Genomic DNA, 21,138 nt, shown 5'->3' on the forward strand with positions numbered 1-21,138 from the left:
CCTGGAGTCTGACTTGCAAAGTATTGAGCACTTGCAACATCAATGAAAGCTATGCTTTAAAGTGCTGTAAAGATGCTCAGTTTTCTGAAAAATTAGGTCCTTGGCATCTCAAGTTGGGCACCCAAAATTACTGGATACTTGACAATTTTGGCCTTAATCTCTGGCCAGCTGTAAAAAGCAGATAATTACTCAGCTGCTAAAGTGATAAGCACCATAAAAGCTATCATGTTAATAATTCTTTATTCAGTGCAGGGTTTGGATGGCACACAGTAAAACAAGGCTGGGGTCACACACTGAAGGAGTATAAAAAGAAACATTGGACAGCTGCTCATTCAGTGAGTACTCTCTCTCCTGTACACTGAATGAAGGCAAGGTCCTGGGGAAAAAGTAGTAAGTGATCATGTAGATAAAAACTTTATAATATTGCATATGCACAAGGGGGTCAAATTAAGTGTGCATAGGCAACTTTAATTCTGGTATTTCATAACTTCTTAGTGCTTGTCTTCTCAGGCTTAATAATGTTCTTTTAAACATATAAAATACTATGTAATGTTCATATAGCTTGAAAAGAAAGAATGCACTTATCAGAAAATTGGTTTGTCATTTCAATTTAACATAGCACATGCTGCAAAAAATGACTTTGGACATAATCTTACCAAGATTAAAGTAGCTATATGTTCTGGCATAACATGCCCTGAATAGCTGAAGAATAGTATTTACATAGGAAAGGAAAGAAACTGTCATCACCCTGCAACTAGGAGAAAGCAGGAGATTTTAAATTTTGACTTTATGAAGAATTCTGTAAAAACCTGCAATGACAAGTTAGGGTGGTCAGATTTCCTTTTCTTATTTTTATATAGAGCTAGCGGTTCACTTTTCAGAAGTAATATTTCCTCTGACACAATCTAATCCGATACTGCCTGCTTAGATATTTAGGGCCCGAATTTCTAAACTCAGAACAATTTTGCAGAAAGTTAGTGCACACATTTACTACTACTGTGCATGCAAATAAGTTTGTGTACACAAATATATACACTTCATTTGTTCATCCAACTGTGGTAACTCTGCATATTTATCGGGCATGCAGGTGCACACACCTGTGTCTCTACAGTTTTGAAACAGTTATACATCCTTACTTACCAAATTAGAAGACTATTTCATAAAGGGTATTTTGTTTACTAACAGGAACTCAAGGAGACTAAAAGGTCATTTGCTACTCCAGATAGCAAATTGCAAAAGCAGCAAAAATATTGATTTCACATTCTAATTGATTTCTGGAAGTAAACAAAAGTGCCTTTTGTATAAAGATTTAAGCTTAAGATAGAAGCAATTACTCTGTTGAGTACTACGCTTAATGTATTTAATGTTAATGTAACAAGGACCAACAACATTACGTGACACCCATCATGCAGCACCCATAAAGGAAACTTGACTCTGAGAAAATAAATTGTGTGATTTCTGGTTCTGAGGAACATTAGTATGCAGAATAACTTTTTTTGCAATTTAAATGTATTAGCTAAAGCAGTAAAAGTTTTACAACATACACACTTAAAACCAAAAATATAGATGCTATGTAACTGATAAAGTCTGAGAATCTACCTGTTAAGTAGAGACAGGAAGCAATTTACCAGAAGTTTCCAAACTTTGGTGACTAAAGTTAGTAGATAGATTGTAGATGCCTATGTCATCTAACTTTAGACATCCAAAACTTTGGAAAGTTTTACCACAATTCCTTTTGCTGGTACCAAATATTACAAGTAAGAATGTTAATAAATAAATAAATGAATCCTTTATAAATCTCCTGCACCCTATTTTCTAATACTTATGTGAAACTGTAGTTAATGTAGAAGGGTCACTGTTGCCCAATGCTGATCAATAAGGTATGAACTTCAAAGCCTAATTAATACCACTTAACTAACATCACAAACTATAAAAATTCATTTTTCCTATAGATCTCACCCACATAAGTGCACAAGTTCATTGCCTTTCTACCAATGAGCACTCCACCCTCCTTCCATCTAATCCAGTATCTTTGCCTATCTTCCTAACACCTATTTGTGGATATCCAGTTCTCTCAAATTCACAAAGGCCAAAGCTGAGCTCTTCATGTCCTCTAACATAGTAGTTCTCAACGCCAGCCCACCGCTTGTTCAGGGAAAGGCCCTGGCAAGCCGGGCCGGTTTGTTTACCTGCCGCATCTGCAGATTTGGCCAATCGCGGCTCCCACTGGCCGCAGTTCGCCACTCCAGGCCAATGGGGGCTGCGAGAAGCGGTGCAGGCCGAGGGATGTGCTGGCCGCCCTTCCTGCAGCCCCCATTGGCCTGGAGCGGCGAACTGCGGCCAATGAGAGCCGCGATCGGCCGAACCTGCGGACACGGCAGGTAAACAAACTGGCCTGGCCTGCCAGGGGTTTTCCCTGAACAAGCGGTGGACCAGCTTTGAGAACCACTGCTCTAACACACCCCAACTGTTTCTTTCTTTCACTGTGGACAACACCATGCTCCCAGGCATCCAGTGCGATAACCTGCATAAAAATCTTTGACTCAGCCACATCTATAGACCCGAATATTCAGGCCATGTCTAAACTTCATCCCTTCTTCCTATACAATCTCTCTAAAGTCTGACTTTTCCTCTTGTTCCACATAGCTAGTACTCTGTTTAAGCCCTCAACATTTGCATCTTTATTATCTTCTATTCTGTCATTGATTACTAAAACCTTGCTCCTCTCAAGTCAATTCAAAATGCTGCTGCCGCCAATATCACCTTCCTGGCTCATTGCTCTGATGACATTAGTCCTCTTAGGGCATGTCTACACAGCAACTAGACACTTGCAGCTGGCTCATGCCAGCCAATTTGGGCTCATGTGGCTTGGGCTGCAGGGCTGTTTCATAGTTGTGTAGACTTCCGGGCTCAGGTTGGAGCCCAGCCTCTAGGACCCTGCAAAGTCAGAAAGCCTAGGAGTTTACACAGCAATTAAGCAGTTCTGCAAGCCCAACTTTGCTGGCACAGTGCTAACGGTGGGTTTTTCTTTGCTGTGTAGAAATACCCTTAGAGTCCCTCCATTAGTTCTGTCCTTTGTTTTCAAAGGTAAAGACAAAAGTCTGTTTTAATGAGAAAGTATTCACAACATTGCCTTTCCCTACCTAGCTGATCTAGTAATGTATCATGACACCAACTCCCAGCTTCACTCTGTCAACTCCCAGCTTTTTTTGTGCACCAGTCAGCTTCCTTCCTTAAGCATCATGTATGCTTATGCCATCCCTAATACTCAAGAAAAACTCGCTAATATGTGCAGCCACTACCCTATCCTCCTTCAAATCCCTCCTCAAGACTCACTTCTTTTATGATGCCTACCAAACCCAAGATGCAGACCATCGTCAGGCAAGGAATGAGTAGTGACTGGCCTCTTTCCCCTTACTCTTACTAACTTCCCTATTCCTCATCCTACTACTACCTCCAATTTAAAGAAGAACCCCCCAAAAAAGTCACATGAACCTAGCAAAGCAGAACTGTTTCTTCAATGTATTCATTTTCTCAGACGTTAAATCCCTATCTCCTAATTTGTCTGTTTTGAGCCATTTAGACTGAAGCTGTCTGGGGCAAGGATTGTCTCTTATCTGCATAAGAACTAGCACAGTAGGGCCTCAATCCCAATTGGTGCCTTTGGATACTACCATAACGTGTTTACTACCACCACCAGTCTCTGGATCATGAAAGTCCACGGAGCACTTGCTGGACAGCTGGCTAGTCATATGGTGCTGGCTCCTCTCACTTATTTCCTGCTCCTATTCTTCACTAACAAAACTAAAACAGAGCTTTCCTGATATTGTTTTTCCATGTAATCAAATGCTGTGGTTGTCATAGGAATATTACATGAGAGGTCTGCAAGACCTCATTCACAAGTTCTGTTAAAATGCAGTCAACCCTATGAAAACATTTGAGAACCCCCAAACTATGCTATCCAACATTAAGGTCCAAATCATGATTTTATAAAAAGGCAGGAAAAGTACTTACAACACATACAGGAAATGCAAAGATATTACAATAGACTTAGGCTAAAAATAGAAAGCCTGTACATGCACAATGTGGCTGAATTATTGTTGCTGTAGAAACCTTAGTTTTTTCTTCTCCTGTCAGTCATTTTCCCTTTGAACTCAACTGCAAAACCTTATTTCATTTTTTTCCCTGCATTTATCATAGCTCTGCTGGGACAATGACTGAAATCAATCCCACTACTTTAGTGCAGAAACTATTTTTCCAAGCAGAGCCGTGTAGTAATAATTCATTCCTCTACCCTACAGAGAGAATTCAAACCGAAAGACAGTTATGATTTAGCAAGTTCCCCACACCTACTTCCTAGCAGTATGGAAGATCCTCGATTGTCACAACTTACAATATGGTGTGTACACACACACACACACACTGGGAAATCCATCTATATACAGATATAAATCAAACCGAACACATACCTGATTTGTCATCTTGGACCTCAAACTCTGCACCAGCAGATCCAAGAAGAGATGCTCCATGTTTTAACAGTCGACAGATATCAAATCTATCAAAACGCAGCCGATCACTGGCACATGAATCGTCCATAGGATTTTCTGAATCAGATTCTAGATAGAAATTAAAAATACAACTTACAGAATCTACATACCACAATCCATCTGAGTCAATAAAAATATCTGTCTAGATATGTTGCCTTGATGAAGATGCTTATGCTTGATTTTCAGATCTTAGGTAGCTGTGCATTTACATGCCTACTTTGTACACAAAGTAATTTGCAGGCTTACAGGACTGATAACACTGCTCTACAGCCAAAATACTTCTGAAATAAATGTAGTCAAACTTTACTAATTCTGGGTCACTGAGAATGAAAATGATGCTTAAAATTGTTGATTGGCTCTAGTTTTCAAGATATGCTATTGGGTCAGTATATACGACCCTTGACTTGGGAATGGCGGAGGATAAGTGAGTTATAAAGGGAAGGGATCTCAATTTAAACCAGAAAGGACTAAAATACAACTTTGACTGGATCTATGAATAAATCTATGACTGGGTTTGGACAGTACTTGCTTTTTAAGCAAAACAATGAATGATGCAATCTGAAGCTGGTATTGTGTCATACATGAGATGAATTGCATCATGTTATTCCTAGAAGTCATGGATGATGCAATCATAACGAAGCTTACATCACTCTGCTGAACAAATTGCCCTATATCAGCTCTAGAAATCATACAGTGTCGTGCTCTCTTATTTGTCAGTGTTTGGTTTTGCAAAGGGACACATTTCTGTTTAGCCAAAGTGAGCAGAGATGCCTCGTACTTGTGTGAACAGTGCAGATAACTTCTGCTATGTTTGTGGTGAAGTGACTTTTGCATCACAAAAGCGCAGTATAGGCTCTCTTAACCACAGTGGTTATCACCTTTATTTTGGCTGCAAAATTGGAGATCAGGACAAGAGGTGGGCCCCACACATATGCTGCAACACTTGTGCAACAAATCTTCGCCAGTGGTTGAACAGGAAAAGGAAATCTATGCCTTTTGCAGTGCCAATGATTTGGAGAGAGCCAACAGATCATACCAGCAATTGTTACTTCTGCATGGTGCCTCCAGCTGGGAAAGCTGTGTCAAAGAAGAAAAAGTGGACTGTGCATTATCCAAACATTCCATCAGCTATATGCCCGGTACCCCACAGAGAAGGGCTGCCGGTTCCTGATGCACCAGAATCAGTCTCACTTGAGTCAGACGAGGAAGAGGAAGAGGATGAAACTTCTGGTCCTGAACCATCAATGTCACAGGACCCACATTTTCTCCCATCCTCCTCCTCTGAACCACACCTCATAACACAAGGTGAACTGAATGACCTTGTCAGGGATTTGGAACTACCCAAGAGTAAGGCAGAGCTGTTGGGCTCCAGACTACAGCAGTGGAATCTCCTGGCAGGTGATGTTAGGGTTTCCATGTTCCGTGACCGTCAAAAGGATCTTGTCCCATTCTTCTTCATGGAAGGTGATCTTGTAGCCTGCAACAACATCGATGGTGTGATGGCAGCCCTCAACATCGTTCACGATCCAGACGAGTGGAGACTGTTCGTTGATTCATCGAAGAAGAGTCTTAAAGCTGTTTTACTGCATAATGGCAATGTTTTGCCATCAATTCCAGTTGGTCATGCAGTCCATATGAAGGAAACCTATGACAACATGAAACAACTTTTGAGGTGCATAAACTATGACCAACATCAGTGGCAGCTTTGTGGCGATTTGAAGGTTGTTGCTCTCTTGCTTGATCTGCAGACTGGATACACAAAGTACTGCTGTTTTCTCTGTGAATGGGATAGTCGTGCAAGAGATTCCCACTACATCAAGAAAGATTGGCCACTCTGACAGTCATTGGAGCCTGGGAGGAAAAGTGTTCAGCATCCACCACTTGTTGAATCAAGGAAGATTTTGTTACCACCCTTACACATCAAGCTGGGTCTGATGAAGAACTTTGTCAAGGCCATTGACAAAACACAAATACCTTTCAAATACCTCCGTGGAAAATTTCCAAGGTTAAGTGAAGCTAAGATAAAGGAAGGTGTCTTTGTTGGTCCTCAGATTCGTGAACTTCTTCGAGATGATGCATTTGACCATGCACTGCGTGGCAAGGAAAAGATGGCATGGAAAGCCTTCCAGTTAGTGGCAATAAATTCTCTCGGAAATAAGGCAGACAACTACAGGTGGAAAACCTCCTCAAGGCATACAAAAGCCTTGGTTGCAACATGTCACTAAAGATACATTTTTTGCACTCTCATCTAGATTTTTTTCCACCGAACTGCGGAGCAGTGAGCGACGAGCACGGCGAGCGATTTCACCAGGACATTGCAACAATGGAGAAACGCTATCAGGGCAAATGGAGCCCATCAATGCTTGCAGACTATTGCTGGACAGTGACAAGAGATGCTCCATTTAATGAATACAAGAGACAAGCCAAGAAGCGCCAAGTAGACACTGAATAGGACTAAACTATGTACATAATAGTTTTTTTGCCTTTTGTTTCATAATAAATTTTACTTATAACCCCCTTTCGCTGATTTTTAAAGTGTTACATAAACAAGACAGGTGAAATATTATCATGTAAAGCAACCATAAACACATGAAAAGACCTAGGTTTACAATTTATGATTAAAACTCTATCTACACAATATACATAGACATAAAATGTAAAAACTTAAATATCTTAGAAACAGTAGCCAATCAGTTGTTTTAATTGTCATATTTGAATTCAGCACATCAAAATACATAATAAATAGCACATTTTATCTCTGAAGTAGACTTCTCAAAAATTGTAGACCAGTGTAATCTGTGAGCATATCAGGATTTATGTACTTCAAACATAAATGTGGACCTACCCAAGGTCTAAAAAGGTAGACCAATTATTTGCTTCCCTAATTGAAATATACAAAATCTTGCTCATTTACAGCCTAATGTGCTTTATTAGGAAGTTGATGTACCCAAATCAAAATTAGTAAGGCCTATTTTCTTCACTTTTACAAAAGCACAAGCGTTTTGTGTGTACATACCTAAAAGACAGAAGGGAGAACTGACTTGTCCAATAATTTTATTTAGCATTCAGGTAACAGAACCAGGATAATACAGCAACATACACTGGGCCACCAAACATCAGTAGGATCAAATGGCTTCACTAACTCCAAAATTAGAGACACAGTACATGCAGACCTTGTTCTTAGTAGTTTTAGCCTTACAGGGCTTTTATAGAAAAATAACTGGAGATGTTCAGGAAATATCTGGGCAAAGCAACACAATAATATCACATGACTCCATTTTCTAGTAGGCAGACATGTTCAGTGGTGTAAGAGGGCAAAGTGGGGAGGCAGAGGGGGAAAGTGCTTGCAATAGACTTCAAAACACCCAACTCTGACAGTAAAGCTTTAAGGATTAATGGAATTCTGCTTTTTCACTAAGGTAGGCGCTTTATTATCCCACCCGTTTTATAAAAGAGAAGGGAGGGTGTTTTCTGGGGGTCTAGAAGATTTGGTGGAACCTTATGTTGTATTCTTTGTTAATAAAGCCAAACCCCATTAAGAGGTTGAGTATGGATTCTACCTATGCAGAGTGTGGATTGGGCTTGTAAAGCAGATTGGGAAAGATTGTCTGACAAGTTTTATACTAGAGTAAGCGTACATTAGAGTGATCATCAACTGTACATAGTTCACTTAAAAGCACCTTGTTTTGGTCTTGGAGTTGGCTTCCACTCGGGTACATTTTTCACTATTGCTTCAACAGCCTGGCCAGCAGCAATGCGAGTATCCCAATTTGTACTCCTTAAGTATATTAACACCTTTAAAGAAAGATTTGAAAATGAATTGTTATCTAAACCTTTAAATAAATTTTAATTTCATGAGTACAGCAGCCATCCAGTGCTCTGGGTGCTGTACAAGAACATTTTAAATGCAATGGGTCAAAAAGTTCCATTTAAAAGACAGCTGGGACATGGAAGAACCAGTGAGAATACACATTGCTTTATTATCAATAGCATTCATGCTGCTCAACAAGAAACACCATTAATAATCTGATACAACAAACTCAAACACAAAGTTTTGTGTCCTATCATTCTAATTCAACTTACTTCTTTTTAAAATCTAGACTATTTTCTCAGAGCACTCTCTTTTGGTAAAAGTGGCATCATATTCATGACTCTGGCCACTCTGATGATAGCATCAACTGTGGTATAAATACCTATTCAATAAGAACAGAGATGAGATCATTCTGTTGCCACTGCTGTCTGTCAAATATTACTTTTGGTGGTTCTGTTTTGTTTTTAAACTGGATTTGGCCAGATTAAAATCTAGAAGTAATGAAAATCTCAATTTCATTTCCAGTCCTTTAAAATCATCTAGTCACCACCCTGCTACTAATCACTTTTAACCCTGCAACACGTAGCTCAACAAAGTTTTGAACTAATGAGGCAACAGCGGGGAAACTGAAAAGAGTTAAATTTCTCTTTCCCGATTACAGCACATGTTGAACAAATTAGGAATTAATCATATCTAGAATACATAGTGAAACCAGTCTTAAGTGACCATCCCAAAGGCTGATAAATTAGCTGCTTAATGGAAGTGGTCTTCTAATTAAGAGTGAAGCAGAATAGTATTCAATATATTTAGGGGATTCTTTTAGGTGGTCTCCTAAAAACAGGAGACTGCTAAATAAGGCTTCCTTGTAGTATCAAAAAAACAAATCTAGTTTTATTCTCATTTCAATTCTCTATTTGCCAAGGCTTTGATGTTACATTAAGAAACAAATGCTTACTTTAGATAAGAGATTATTCAGTTCATGAGGATGGAGTTTCACCACCTCCCCAAGTTGCTGTGCAGCTGCTTTTCTTGTTACCGGTGTGGTACCAGTGTCCAGTAAAATGAAGAGACGATCAAGCCTACACAGATGAAAAAAAATGCTGAATGATTATACTTGCAGAATTTGATTGGCTAACACCATTAACATAATCCCATCAAACCGTCCTCCATACCTGACAATTTGTGGGGAGTTGGTTGCTTGGGGACTGACAAGATATAGATCAATAGATCTGCAATTATGGTTTTTAGTAATAAAAGTTTACTCATTCTGAAAGAATTTCTAATTGAGAATAAACCAGAACATTGATCAAATCCAAAATGGAGTAAAAAAATCTTTCATTATAAAAGTTACAGTTTATCCACTTCTTTTTATAAACCTGCAGAGAATTAAAAGGGAATTCACAAAGTTATAATCATGATCAACTAGTTGCTCATCTCAGAACAGAATGGAAATTCTCTATTTCAGGATAGAAATATCTTTGAACTTCAGTAACACTTTATATCCCAACAGTGATATGGAGAAGTGCTATTACACAAGTGCATTTGGACACGACTCCAATAGAAATAACCCTAATATTCAACATTAAAATTTTTGCTTGATATGCAGATTTATAATCCATTATGTCAAGTTCTGCCTTTCTTTGGATGCCAGTTGTGTCATCAATTCTCATTCTTCCCCTATCTGAGTAGCCAGATGTGTAAGCATCAAACCAATAGAATCTTTGAGGTACTTTTGTCAAACAAAGGAGTAACAGCACAACAAGTACTGTAAAACATGAGGTCTTCTGTATAATACTTTACCTCACTATTAGCTGAGGCATCATGATGGCAACATTTAAGGCAAAAAGATTGGACTTTGTAAGAATAAGTAGTTTCATAAAGAAACTTTCCTACAGCATTTTTTTAAGAATGGAAGTGTTTGTGATTTACTAATAAAAATTCTTTCTAATTGTGGAGCACATCAATGGCTCTCTTTGCCAAGGGATGTGATAAACACTCCATCACCACTTAGAGTCTTTAAATCAAGATTAGAAGCCTTTCTAAAAAGATATACTTTAGTTCATCTAGACATTGAGTATAATTCAGGAATTACTGGGTGAAAAATCAATGGTCTGTACTACAGAGGTGATATGCAGACTAGAGAATAAATAGTTCCTTCTGCCCCAAAAAATACCACTATGAGTAAATCACTAAAAATACTCATCATACGTTACAATAAAATATGAAGCTCGCCTACATTAGCTTCTCAAGATGAGGATCCAAAACAACTCCAATCTTCCATGTACTCAAAAAGTCTGTCATTTAACTCAATCTGTCCCTCCAGCTACCAGCCTTTCTCCAAAAACTCAAAGAATGTTTAGCCTGGTCACACTACTTCCTCTTCCAGGAAAAAAACAAGAATTTGTCATATCACCACACAAGAAACCACTATCATGGCCCATCCCCCAAACTTCTAAAGCCCAATTCCAATCCTGACTAGGGAGAGTCTACTGCCTCTATGTAACACCTATACATCCAGAACTAAACCCCTGATCTCACAGCTTCAAAAAACACAAGTCTTTCACCGGGAAGGTCTAGGACAGGGGTAGGCAACCTGCGGCACACGTGCCAAAGGCGGCACGCGAGCTGATTTTCAGTGGCACTCACGCTGCCTGGGTCCTGGTCACCAGTCCGGGGGGCTCTGCATTTTAACTTAATTTTAAATGAAGCTTCTAAAACATTTTTAAAACCTTATTTATTTTACATACAACAATAGTTTAGTTATATATTGTAGACTTCTAGAAAGAGACCTTCTAAAAACAACATTAAAATATATTACTGGCATGCGAAACCTTAAATTAGAGTGAATAAATGAAGACTCGGCACACCACTTCTGAAAGGTTGCCGACCCCTGGTCTAGGAGAATATTTTTTATCCAAGCTGCAAAACTTTAACAAAGGGGGAACATTCTCTCTCTTCCCCCTCCAACCCCATTAAGTCAATGGCAAACCTCTCCCCCCCCGCCCCCATCACCCCAATCAATTGACATCAATGGGAGGAAGATTTCAGCTCACCACTCCCGCTGAAATCAGTGGGTGTAGGACTGATCCTGAAGCTAGACACCACACTTGTTAATAACTTAGTCTGATTACATCTGGCTTTCTACTTTGATAGCACTGAGGCATTACTGAGCTAATGGGCAGACAAAAACAGACGCTACTAAAAATTTAAAATCAAAGTAATCAATGATTTGCAATGCAAACCGAAATTTGAAAGGTTCTTTTGAAACTGCAGACATTTTTTTTGCCTTCAGAATAAAGCAGGCAATGGTAAGGCCAAACCAATTTTCCAAGCCAACGCTGTAATGGAACTAGAAATACAGCTTTCTAATGGAATCTGGTTGTAACCTCAGCTACAGAGAGGCAACCTCCTATCTATAACAGCACCATAAATGTACAATAGGACTCTCCCCCAAAACAGCTCACAGTTTAAATGCACAGATACAACGCAGAAACAAGATCACCACTTGTGATTATAGCTGAAATTCTCAACCGAACAGGAGGATATTGTGTTTTTCTCAGAAAAGAAGCCTTGAGTATGTGCAGGCAACAGAGATAAAGGGAGTGCTTGGGAACTAAACTTAAGTGTCACACAGATAGAAATAATAGCAAAGATATTTCTGAACTGCTTTGAAAAAATAGAATATTACATGCTAAAGTGAATTTTATATATATAAATATAAAAAAAAATAATGGAACTGATCTCCCTCTACAGATATCTTAATTTTAATGTAATCACAGTCCATCTGCCTAATTCACCCACAATTTAATCATTTCCTTCATTTGACATCCCTAAGCAATTGTTTGTGCAACAGTAGTGGCTGCTACCTTCTTCCCCAAAGACATCTGCATTTCAATGGTAGAGAAACAGTCATGATCCCTTTATGTATTTGCACTTACATTGTTTATATCACAGTAAAGCATTTAACTTTATAAGTCAAGTCCTTGTTCACTTCCCTGAACTTGTCAGGTATCTCCATTTGTTCTGCAACCGCTGATTTAAGACTTATTTAAAAGTATCAATAAGAAAGGAGGATGTTCAAGTGTTAATAAAATAAAGGTTCCGCACATTCTGCTTTTTTTTTCTCCCTATAAATACATTCTGAGGAAAGAAGACCACAATCTTTAAAGTCCTTTGTTTTTGGAACTGTATGCGTCCCCTTCTGTGCTTCTTTGTTGCTTTTTGGAGTAGATGGCAACCTAAGAAGCTCCTAAAATGGTATAATTTTAGAGAAATGTGTAGTCACACAAGGGTATCAAGCAAAAACCAAAGGAATCCACAGGCCTCCTGCAAAAAATAAAATGCAGGATATGTGGCTCAGCACATGTGGCAAGTAATAAATATATTTTAGAGTAAGTGTTTAGCAGTTGCCTTTTAAAAACTTAAAATATTGAGGGACAAATACATCCACTATGCATGCTGCCTAGAAATAACCGATTACAGTGCCTATATTTAATGTTACACGGCTGTTATTCATGTCTTAACAACACTGCTGAAATTTAGTATGCTTTTTTTCTTCCTCTAAGTTTCACCCAAATAAATTGAGCCATTTTCAAGTATAGAAGGAGTGGGGAGAAAGCTTTTTTTTTTTTTTAAACTGACTAAAAAGCAGGAAGGGGATAGAAATTTAAGTTTGGCAGGAATACAGTCCTGAGGCCAAAAATGTGCCTTTCATGTCCTGGTGAAAATTTGATATGGCCAAGTTAAAGAGTTTTAAGAAGTCCTATTTAACCTATGTACATCAGATTATATTAGATGATAAAAACAAATGACGGTCCAATATACCAGTGTCAGCAAAAGAAAGTTTTCACAAAATTGATGTCTGCACATTCAATGTAATCCTGAGACATGTACATGAAACTGCTTGGAATTTCATTTTTCATAGGTTGGGAGATTGTGGAATATAAATGACTATTTGTACAGAGAAATAGAAATGTATGGAATAAGGCAAGCCTCCTCACTTCACTGCTTGCACATTGTGTCATAACAAAACATATTCTGTTGCTGTCTATCAAACAGTTTAACACAACTATGTCAGGCACAAAGTCATCAATTTTATGTAATGAAACAGGGATCATGTGTTTTTTAAAAAAAAAGGATAACAATTAAAGACTGCTGTAATGCATAAGCATAGGCAGCCTTACTTTTTACTATTCCACTGTACAACCTTAACTTTATTTAAAATATTTGTATAACTATAACTTGTATATTGCAGACATGTATATACAAAGTGTATCCCCAAGCTAGCATGATGCTTTGCAATCAAATAAGTAGGCAAGGTCCCTGCCTCAAGAAGCTTATTTTAGGACTTGAGCCAGCTCCCATTTAAGTGACTATAATTTGTCCCCTTGCCTTAATGAGAGATGAAACAGGCCCTTACAGTCAAGTCCTGCAAAGACATACTCACAAGAAGTTTTACTGGCCTCTAAAAAGAAGTTATTGTATGGGTAAGAGCTGCAGAATTAAGCCCTAAATTTGAAAGGAAAGAAAGACAGACATGAAGAGAGGGACTTTTGGAGGGTGAGAAGAAGTCAAAAGTAAACAGGAAGGGAGTATTACTTCAGATACACATCTCACAATGGAAAGCAGAAGGTATAAAGAGTTTAGTGTATTTCTTGTCCAACACACAAAACCTCTACTGAAGAGAAATGTAAGTTACTTGTTTTAAGGCTTTGTAGTAGTGTTTTGAGGGATATATAAGAAGAGTAGTTGCCTGGCTCATAACTCTGGCAATCTGAAACCTCTTCAGTGTTAATAAGCAATGTCCAGTTCTAAAACAAATAAAGCGATTCCTTTACATGCAAAACACACTCACCCACCCCAAAAATGCTACCATCTATTACAATATACAATGTAGCTGACAAAGAAAAACTGATCCTTCTTAGAACTATAAATGCAATGCAAATTTCATCATTTACATACACTTTCTATCTCAGAACACATCTTCAGAACTGAAGCATATATATGACCAATTAAGTTGCAAAAATGACACAGAAAAGCAACAAAATGGCACAATAGTCATTAGACCAGGGCTTCAAAAATGTATTAACACCTAGTAGCCAGATACCGATACAAAAGATATACCAGTAACATCTATGGGCAACACCCTGGTGAGAATCCCAGCTCCAGCTGCTGGAATTCCTATCAGGGTTCTAGCCTTGGATCCTGTTCAGGAGTTTCATCTTTCATATCAGTCTTTGACTATGAGGTGTCTGAGAAGTTTCACATCTCCTTGCTGCTATATTGGGGGGGGGGGGGTACTTCCACTGCTCTATCCTTTTACCAACTGCCTGAGGCTAGTGCCATGCAGTAGTGTTCTTCCACAACTTTAGCAGTCTCCGTTAGTAAGATTTTAGTACTAGAGTGCCTGCCTAAACTGCTGTTTAACTTTCCCAAGCAGTAGTAGAGTGGAACTGACAAGACTCAGGTCAGTTTCATTGTTATTTTAAAGCTTGGGGTATTGATGAAACTAATAAGAATCACATCAATATAACTTTCACCAATACTCACAGGCTCTTAAATGGCAATCAACCTGACCCCAGTCTGTCAATTCCACTCTACTACTGTTGCTGCTTGGGAAAGTGAAGAGCAGCAGCAATGAAACTACATGCAGACTTGGAAAGTCAGAAGTGCATACATTCACCGTTTGGAAGGTTCTCTGCAACCACATAGGCTAGAATTTTTATTTTTTTTTAAGTAAATTTATGTTCTGCCAGAACTGATAATCCCATCAACACAATGTTTCTACAAGCATATGGATTTTTCAGGCCTTTACTGGAGGTTTTGGGTTACCTTGAGAGGGACAGATAGAGATAGATTGTTAATGATATATTAAGTTTGAAATTGTAGATGTTTATGAGCTCACAACAAGGTTACCTATTCTTAGGAACTCTTATATGACACAGCCTCACACCTCATAAAGGCTTGCCAGGACCAGCATATGAACCATTCTCAGGGACTTTACTATCAGGATCCTTCATAACTATACAGAATATGGGTCCTGTATTATGGTCTCAATTTGGGGGGGTGCAACTGAAGGAAGCTATACTGAAAACCCAGAAACTGGTTTCTTATTTACTGACCAGGTATAGCACAGACAGCGGTAGCTTATGCTTCTCCACGCTTGCTTATTAAAGTGCTTCATATTCTCCCCAGTGAGGTAAGAAAGTATTTCAAATGAACACAACTAGAAATCTAATCAATTTCATTAAGTGAGTTAAAGGTAGGGGCAGGTATTATACCTGTAACAAAGTCATTCTGCTACTTTATTTGATTTTACTATCACATTTTCCTATTTTAAAAATGTTTCTTCTCCCCTCCCAGTGTAGTGCAGATTGCCCCATTATTCTGGGGGGTAATTGACTGACTAAGCAGAAGAAACAATGATATATAAAGTGTTTTTGAATATACAAAGGAAAGTGAAAAATAGGTTCCCTCTAAACTCTTAATTATAGTGGCTGTTTTGTGGGATTTTTTGTAAAAATAGCTTAATTTAACTTGTTAGTTAAATACCTTAATTAACTTTTTAGCTGGCAGTGTCCCCTTTCAATTTGGATGCCAACACATACTTTAGACATTGCTGAAATCCAGCAACAATTCTGAATAGTGTCCTTTTTGCAGCGATAGTGGTTTGTGACGTGAAAATGTTCACTAGGCAACCTATAATCACGAAGAGCACCAAAACCATCATCACGTCATAATGAGTGTCACTATAACGGGGCCAGATTTGAGCAAATGACTTTAAGGTAAAAGGGTTTGCTGTATCCCATTACTAGTCCCTGTCTTGAGCCACCTAATTCCACAAATTCATAATTCCTTTCTCAAGCAGGGGTTCCTACCATGCTCACATTTGTGTACAAGCCTAATGAGAGAGAAGAGGAAGAACAAATTTCTTGCTATCGCACTGGTTGTTTCTACCAAGAAACAATTCTATTACCCAGATACATTGCCCTGTACAGCTAATAGGGAAGAAGAAGTTGGGGAAGAGAAGAGAATTCCCATCAAATTATCCCTGTTCAAGGCTTATTCTTGGAGATTGGAGAAGGGGGCACTGTAGCAATGTGTTTGTCTCCTGAGAGGAAGGCTACCCTGCCTAAACACTCATTTGTATTTATTCTTGGGGATGACATCCATTGGGTAGCCCCTACTTGTCTGTGTATTACTTCAGGAGATATGGCACAATCTGTGTTTTACTATCTAGCAAGGCCTTTTGTTATGGGGCTTCTGCTACTTTGTTTTAAATAAATAAATAAACCAAGACAATGAAATAACCAGCAGACTCTAAAAATAAGATTCTGCAACAAGCAAAATTTTTAGAAGACAGTAGAGAGTCTGGTGACACACACCACCCCTCATCCACTAGCATGGACTAATATCCCCAAAGCCGTTTCCTTTATTCCATAAGTGCTATCCATGTTTTAATTTTTTATTTTTTTTAACAAAGCAAATGCATCTTAGCTATAGCAGCATTATAAGACCCTATTCTGGTTTTGACAAAAAATGTTTACAGATTCTCAGATTTTCACCATCTGTCCAGCGTTTAGTTCTGACAAGCCAAGATTTTAGGATTCAACCACCATTCAAAGCTAATCTTCACATATATGGCAAGGTACTTGACAATCTTTTGTTTTTGAGGTATAGGAAAATATAAAAGCAAATCAGCTGCAAACACAGGAATAGGATTTCATTTGTGAAATAAGGTTCTCAGACTAAGTTAGCCAGAAACTTCCCTAAGGCTAATATCGTGTATTATCCTAGTCAGCTAGACTTGTTTCTCCCGCCCCCTCCATTTATAGTTAAAATTGAACATTAATCTTGATTCTTTAATACATATGTAAAAACATACTTTTAACCACAACTATCCACAGGGAGAGTTCAGATCTCCAAGATAAATGAAGCTTGTAAAGACCATAACACTAAGCAACCAAACCTAATTTAATCAACACCAACGATTTATATATTCATGCAAGTTTGAAAGGAAAGCATGCTGAAACTTCTGCGTTCAGAAGTGAGAACTCTTAGAAACATGGTTTTCTATTGTCAGGTTTAATACAGACTGCTACAATGCTCCTGTTCTTATATTTAACTTCAAGGAAAGGTCACTTGTCAGAACAAGAGTTACTGTATATGATCGGTTTCAGAGTAGCAGCCGTGTTAGTCTGTATCCGCAAAAAGAAGAACAGGAGTACTTGTGGCACCTTAGAGACTAACAAATTTATTAGAGCATAAGCTTTCGTGGACTACTGTGTTGTGTGATGTTTCTGCTGTATCTATTGTAAGAATGTGCTGAGGCCAAACTTATACAGTATCACTTTTGCATGTAGACTGAAACATTGGAGACAACAGGGACAGCCAAACCGTTACAAGTGTTTCAAAATATGCAGTTCTTTTACACTACTTGGCTCTTGAAGTGATTCCTTACTAACTTTCCTGGGACTGTCTCTCACAAATATTCCACTAATTTCTGTGCAATTAATGTCTTTTTACAGCATACACTGGATAAAACTTTGTATGGTATTGTTCAACTAGTCTCAGAGTTTTGGAAATACACCTCTACCCCAATATAACATGACCCGATATACACCGAATTTGGATATAACACAGTAAAGCAGCGCTCAGGGCAGGGGGGGGGGGGCGGTGCTGCGCACTCCGACGGATTAAAGCAAGTTCGATATAACGCGGTTTCACCTATAACGCAGTACGATTTTTTGGCTCCCGAGGACAGCATTATATCGGGATAGAGGTGTAACTGCCTAGCTTTCCATTGGAACAAGTGTGTCTCACAAATGAAACTACATATATACACATATATAATCTGTTCTAAATTAACACTGAAATTACAAAATATGCCTTGTCTACACAGGGAACACATTCGACTAGAAGCATTTGAAGTTTGGAACAGAAGCAAATCCTCATTGTAGACAAGGCTTTAAAATATGTATCAACTGTTCAGCTAATTCTTAATATTCCAGTGATCTGCAACATTGCAAATAAAGTAATTAGAGAATTTTTGTGTAACAGAAGAATTTACAGTGACTTCCCCAAAAATAAAGGGATTATAACATTGCTGTGTTGGAAATGACATGTAGCATCTAATAGCAGAATTTAATTGCAGAAAGGTTGGTTGTTAAAATAATCTCCTAGTGCTTTAAATTCATATGGCCAATTTAGGACAAAATCCCAATACAAAACCATTGTTTTGAAGGGAACAGTAGAGAACAATCAAAAAAATTGTCATGAGACATTGTCAACCTCAAAGCTTCTCATGTCAAATCAATTGGCCTCACTGCTGTTAGGGGATTTAAAAAACACATCCATATTACAGGCTTGAATTCATGTTTCACAACAGCTTTCAGTGATGAATGAAATTCACATTCTAATAGATCAGATGATGTATTGACAAAGATATGAACCTTGCTACCTACTTAATGTACATTTTTGGATTAGGATCCACTTTTGTTACAGAAGTTTTAAAATGTAGAGGGGTACTACCTATGCTGATTATCCCCAAATCTCATCACCACTATCACAACATCTAGGTAATAGTTAGATGGGGCAGGGGGGAGCACCCCATTGTGAAGTTTTTCCTGTGTTCAAAGGATGATTGAGATTTATAGTCAATTTCATAATATACAAATATTTTATTAAAAGTTGTATCCTTAAACACTAGCACACCCTGATTCACATATGTTTAAATTGATACCACCTAGAAGCTAGAGAGCCAGGATTCCCTAATCCTTCTCTGTGTGGAAGTCTATGATTTTATTATTAGCATACTAGGAGGCAGACAAAGCAAAGTGGTTCCTGTCACCTCCGGAGGCCAGCATCATCGCTGCCAGTACACTGGTGGGCTACTTTGATGTGGCAGGATTCCACCAACCTTCGGCATGAACATTTAAGGGTGGCTTGTACATCCTTTGACAGGGTGTATAAGACGTTGGATGGGGAAAAAACCCTTATCGCAGGAAGGAGAGATCGGGGTTCACACACTCTTTAATGAGCTACGGGCTTCTGTCTGCCCCTGGGGCTGCAGTTACCCCAGCCGATGGGCATGCAGTGGACTGAGCCCACGCTCAGGGCCATGCAGCAGCACTAGAAGCACACACGGGAGGCCGCAAGTGGCGCATGCTGCTGGGCAGGGATAATACCTCGGTGGGGCCTCAAGAGATTAATGAGGCTATTAGGAAGCGGGAGCGAGTCACTTCTTCAGCCCCACACAGCAGAGGCTGCCTTGGGGGCTCTGGCCCTCTTCCCCCACCCCCTCCGGGCTTATACCGACCTGGAGACCGCCATAGCCAGAGGGAGCCTGGGCCCGGCTGGATGAGAGCAGTGGGGTGGCAGGTGGGGGCCGCCGTTGCTCTCCCAGGAAGGAGGATGTAGGGGCCTAGCCTAGGCCTCTCAGGCTCCACACTCCGACCTCGGCCCCAGCGGGTAAAGATAGGGAGCGGCTGAGCGCCTTGATGGCCGGCGGAGTCCCACTAGCCCCCGGGGGTGGCAGCAGTACGGGTGGTAGCAGTGGAGCGGCCTCAAAGCACCGGTTAAAGCTTCTATTCGCCCATCGCTGGGGAGAAGCCCAACGCCTGGTTTTATAGGAGCAGCCATCTTGTATTTATTCCCTTCCTCCATGATAGCCGCTTCCTCATTGGCAAAAGCGCCGAGCCGCAGCCAATGGGAACAGTGCTTCTAAGAGTGGAGAGGGAGGGAGCGTAGAGTTGGGGGATGGGGCTGAGTAGACTATCCTGGAACTTGCCGCGCCTGCCGGGGGAGGGAGGGGGGTCAGGCCGTACCATTTACACAGCTGTAGAGGGAAGCCTACTCAACGGATCGTACCCGCTGTCGGGGGGGGGGGGGGGGGAGAGAGAAAGAGAGAGGAAATCCCCAAAATGTGTCAGGCAGTTTACATCTACCCCATAACTTCAACTGCAGCGTTCTCCGTGGGGCTAGAGCGGGAGAGAGCACTCCCCCCCCCTTCGCCTGCAGTGGCATCAGCCTTCGTCCCCACAACTTCTGCTTGCAAACCACTGCCTATAGCGCACGCGGAGCGCCAGGAGCGTGGTAGGCCCACCGGGACTACAGCTCCTAGCATGCACTGCGCCCGCCTGAGCTGGTGGGCCGCGTGCGCACGGCGCCGTCACGGCCCCCTGCTGAGAGAGGGTGGGTGCGTGGCGCCCCTGCTAGGCAGGAGCGTGTGGCCCGGGCTCTCTGGGGTGTGAGCGGGTTCGCTTCTGCCTGCCCGCCCGCCCTCTGAGGGCGGTTGCTGAGCTAGTGGGCCCTAGCGCTAGGGCATATTTCAGCAACCGCCTCCCACTCGTGTCCTGGCACGAGGACCCCTCCTGTCACTAGCACGCTACCTACTGCCCGCCCTTCAGTGGCTGAGCGGGGTCAGGGGAGGTAAAACCTTCCCACCTTCGACATTTAGAGGGTAGCTGGTGACTCCAGGAAAATCAAACAGTTTATAGAAATACATCCAGCTAGTAGTAAGACACTGATGTACACTCACCCCACCTCCCACATACAGGTGGGTATTACACTGAAAAATAGAGGCTGGGATTCAATAACAAGATCCGGTGGATTTACTTACAATTATTTATTAACCTGCAATAGTTCCCAAAATAGCCAGGCCACGACTGAGTTTCCATATCTGTAGCTCATTCCACTCCCTTTGCAAAGAGGAATTACCTTCTAAATGCCAGAGATGAAATCAGAGTTGTATTTGATATTCAGCTGAACTAAATTGCATTT

The 21,138-nt window shown here is 40.2% G+C and overlaps 1 protein-coding gene across 3 annotated transcripts in view; it reads right to left on the reverse strand.

Annotated features, from left to right (window-relative positions):
* The window catches only part of BTAF1 (B-TFIID TATA-box binding protein associated factor 1), a 104,865-nt gene extending 84,825 nt beyond the window's left edge, over positions 1–20,040 (reverse strand). For 2 of the 3 annotated variants that reach the window (XM_042856797.2, XM_005301304.5), the window contains exons 1-4: positions 19,676–19,959; positions 9,314–9,437; positions 8,228–8,342; positions 4,470–4,616 (exon numbers count right to left, since the gene is read on the reverse strand). In XM_042856797.2, the coding sequence (XP_042712731.1) occupies positions 4,470–4,616; positions 8,228–8,342; positions 9,314–9,437; positions 19,676–19,689 (400 nt within the window). In that variant the 5' untranslated portion in view covers positions 19,690–19,959. Of the gene's footprint in view, positions 1–4,469; positions 4,617–8,227; positions 8,343–9,313; positions 9,438–19,675 lie in introns of all 3 variants that reach the window. The other variant, XM_005301302.5, reaches the window with a different exon arrangement.
* Between the last annotated feature and the right edge of the window lie 1,098 nt (positions 20,041–21,138).

This window comes from Chrysemys picta, chromosome 7, assembly GCF_011386835.1.
Source record: "Chrysemys picta bellii isolate R12L10 chromosome 7, ASM1138683v2, whole genome shotgun sequence".
NCBI classification, from domain to species: Eukaryota; Metazoa; Chordata; order Testudines; family Emydidae; genus Chrysemys; species Chrysemys picta.